Source organism: Impatiens glandulifera, chromosome 1 (genome assembly GCF_907164915.1).
Source record: "Impatiens glandulifera chromosome 1, dImpGla2.1, whole genome shotgun sequence".
NCBI lineage: Eukaryota > Viridiplantae > Streptophyta > Magnoliopsida > Ericales > Balsaminaceae > Impatiens > Impatiens glandulifera.
In genome coordinates, this window is record NC_061862.1 from 31,778,419 (window position 1) to 31,782,250 (window position 3,832).

General features: G+C 30.7%; 1 protein-coding gene across 1 annotated transcript; it reads left to right on the forward strand.

Annotated features, from left to right (window-relative positions):
* Window positions 1–2,226: 2,226 nt before the first annotated feature.
* On the forward strand, window positions 2,227–3,345 carry LOC124921434 (NAC domain-containing protein 2-like). The gene is made up of 3 exons (XM_047462096.1): window positions 2,227–2,410; window positions 2,485–2,774; window positions 2,858–3,345. Exons 1-3 carry the CDS (start codon window positions 2,242–2,244, stop codon window positions 3,302–3,304), a joined length of 906 nt encoding a protein of 301 aa, XP_047318052.1. The 5' UTR covers window positions 2,227–2,241; the 3' UTR covers window positions 3,305–3,345.
* Window positions 3,346–3,832: the final 487 nt, after the last annotated feature.

Consider the following 3,832-nt stretch of genomic DNA (forward strand, 5'->3'; position numbering starts at 1 on the left):
CATGCGTAGAAAATTAGAGTATATATCTTCTTTTAATTAGGTGTAAATGTGTAATATAAAAATCATGTATATGACACCTTCTCTAATCTTCTCACGCCATTGACCCATTCTATTCTTGCTTTATTTTGCTTCTCACCCTTTTCTTACATTTTTGCTTCATTTTAGATCTTTATCTCTTTTTATTTTTACAAAACCAAACATTCATTTATTATTTTTCGTGTAGGAATTATATTTTCTTTTTATTATAAAAAAGGATAAATCTTAGCTAGGAAAGGAAAGGAAAACACTTGCTTGTTTGATATTTACATTTGTTATATACATATATTAGAAAGACATAAATCTCTTAAATTGTTTAGACACACAAATTAAGTTTTTGAATACATATATATAATCTCCCCTATTTTTTTTTATCAGCGGGGTTGCCTACTCCGGATGATTCCTTATTTTATGTTTTTCCTCTCCTAGGGGAAAAACAGTAAAAAAAGAAGTTAAATGACTGTTTTGTCTCCTCATGTGAGGGGAACATGGAATCATCCAGAGCAAAAAATTCTATCAATTTTTTTTATAACATTTGACTTAGCTTATTAAGGTAATTTAAAGAGTCATTATTGTGAAAGATCGTAAAAATTTCTTTCAAAGTATAAACTTTGATATTTTAACTAAATCGTATAATTAACACACAAATAACCGGGAAAAAAACAAAGATAAAAAAGGTTAAATTATGATATTTTATAGGAAGACTTGTCTTGTTTGCAGCATGGTGTGAAGTCTGGTCTTCATTAGTAAAAAGATGTATCCTTTAATTTTATTTGAAAAGGGTGGGTGTCGAATCATGTATAAAAAGAGTGGTGGTGGTGGTTCCATCAATGGCTTTCTTTCTTTCTTTTTCTTTATTCATTTAATTAGTTGTCATTAATTAATTAATTAATTATTAACAAGTGACTTGTTGGACTGAATTTCATTCAAATTAAAGTATACTAGTACTTCTTCCTCTTGTTGGCTCCGCAATATCATAACAAGTGTCCTAACTTTCATTTAATGTGACAAATTACATGTCAATGTTCAACAAACTTAATTTCCTTCTTTAATTTCTTCTCTCTTTATTTTGTTTGTGTGATAGCTAGATATTACTAGATAAATCCACTACATTTAATTTCCTTCTTTCAATTTCCTTACAATTTTATATATAATTTAATTTTATGTTTTGTTCTTACCCCCTCACATTTCTTTACTTCTATTGGTAACTCATTGAATAATGGTAAATAAAAACTCCACTGGCCTAGGGATAATTGTGATGACAAATTAAGAAACATTGAATCTATTTAATATATATGAGCTCATTGAATAATCACATCTTTAATTAAAGTAAAATAATGATATATCCCAAACCAGGCCTAACAGTCCAATGGAACGTGTGTTCTTTTGCATTTAAATAATTTATAATATATAAATATAGTCCTAGGTTTTGAAACATGTCTTCATTAAAATGTGATAACATCCTTATAAATTATAGGCGCCTTCAATAAGTAGGTGCCTAATTAATCAATAAAAATACTTTATTACAATAAACAATTAAACTATTTTGATTATATATATTTTTACTATAAAAAAAATAATAACGTATGAATTTATTATTGGTTCGCATAGTTGAATTAATCGTGGATCCAATCATTTTATGGCAGCTTAGTGCTGACACGTTGGATTTGTACTTGATTTGGTTTGTCTTTAATTAATACTTTTTAAATTATTTAAATAACATAAAAAAATACTTAAAAATATTGTTATAATTAGTTTAAAAATAAGAAATAAAGAATATTTTGATAATTTAGTTATTTGAGAGTATTATAATATTTTTTTATGATTATAACCCAGTCCAAACGAGGCTTAAGATGTTTCTTTTTCAAAAATTCATTTAATAAAAAAAGAATAATGTCTTGTCAAGTTCACTGTACAGTTGGATAAGATGGATTTGGAAAATACACATTCAATGAATGTATTGGGGGGTTAGGAATAAGGAAGGTTAATCTACTCTGGCAAGTATGGCATGACACTAGACAATTTAAATTTACAGCATTTATTTTGAAAAATTAAAAATAACAACTATATAAAACAAGACAACCTCAAAATATATAAATGGGCAGCTCTCTCCTTGTAAACATTTCAAACTCTCTAGCTCTTTCCAATTGATTATAACATCCTAATTCTCTACAAAATAAAGGTTTTATTCGATCTTCGACAATAATGGTGGAAAACAATAGCGGTAACGATCTACCTCCTGGATTTCGATTCCATCCGACCGATGAAGAATTGATAATGCACTATCTTAAGAACCAGGCTACCTCGCAGCCATGCCCCGCTTCAATTATTCCTCAAGTCGACATCTACAAGTTTGATCCTTGGCACTTACCAGGTACTTACAATACAATTAATAGTTAACTAATTAACCAAATTCTTGGAAACTAATTAATTACTTGACCATTGCAGATCAAGCCGTGTTCGGGGAGAAAGAGTGGTACTTCTTCACCCCGAGGGACAGGAAGTATCCAAACGGGGCACGACCCAACAGGGCGGCCGTGTCTGGATACTGGAAAGCAACAGGGACCGACAAAGCCATATATAGCGGTTCCAAGTATGTAGGGGTGAAGAAGGCGTTGGTTTTCTACAAAGGTAAGCCTCCAAAGGGCATCAAAACCGATTGGATCATGCATGAGTATCGACTCATTGATCATAGCGGTCAAACCTTGTCACCAAAGATGATTAACAAATCCATGAGGGTATGAAAGTAATTTTCTTATTTTCCTTAAGGTTGAGAAATTAATATTTAATAAGTAGAATTAACTTCCATATATACATGCAGTTGGACGATTGGGTTTTGTGTAGGATCTACAAAAAGAAGAAACCATTTTCCATGGAGAGAACATCATTTGTTGATGAGATGATCAAGGTTGAGGATTTCTCTAGCAACCAATTAGAAGTGACTTATAATAATGACAATAATGCCCTGCAGCCGGAGTTGATGCCGTCGCCGGCGCCGGCGCCGGAAGACATGAAGTTTCAGTTTCCAAGGGTTTATTCTATTTCACACATGTTAGATTGGGAATTGGATTGCTTTGGTCTTTTGAATGAGAACAACCAATGTGGTAGTGCCAGCTCATCATCATCAGCATTTGATTCGATTATCAATAACGGCGGTGGGTCCCAATGGAACATCGAACCAGCCAATCACCAGTATTACACAACGTCCACGTCACTTAGGCCGCCGCAAGAGAATAGTCAGACTAGTGAACTGTTTGGATTCAATTAAATAATATATATTTATATGTTGTTGAATTAATTATTAATTATGGGGAGTGTGATTTGGGATGTTGAATTTTAAATCATGTTGATGGGTTAATTTCTACTATTTAGTTGATAAAAAATCAAGTGCAACCGACTTTTGATTGGAAATTGTAAAAATTAATTAAATTAAGGAACTATTATATTTGACTATTTAGTTATGAATTATCATATTTTTAATTAGTTTATAATAACTTATGGGTGGCAAACCTCTTATATCCATTTAAAACTTATCTTTATCAAAAGTAGCTAGGTGTGAAACTAACCAGCAAAAAAGAAAAAAAATAATTATATGTACATGTTACTTAAAACGTGCTATTAAAAAATATCATTTAAAATAAAAAATAAAAGAAAGAAGAAAAATACAAATCAAGCCGCCATTTTGGCCTTATGTGATGGTACGTCAGTTTCACGATTTTTTCTTATTTATCACGCCACCATATATAGTATTTAATAAATTAATTTAAAACATATGAGAAAATGTTTTTTTCTTTCT

Coding starts and splice junctions, on each gene's coding strand:
- LOC124921434 (XM_047462096.1), top strand. CDS start 2,242: ATGGTGGAAAACAATAGCGGTAACGATCTACCTCCTGGATTTCGATTC. Junction 2,411..2,484: donor TGATCCTTGGCACTTACCAG/GTACTTACAATA, acceptor TGACCATTGCAG/ATCAAGCCGTGTTCGGGGAG. Junction 2,775..2,857: donor TGATTAACAAATCCATGAGG/GTATGAAAGTAA, acceptor ATATACATGCAG/TTGGACGATTGGGTTTTGTG.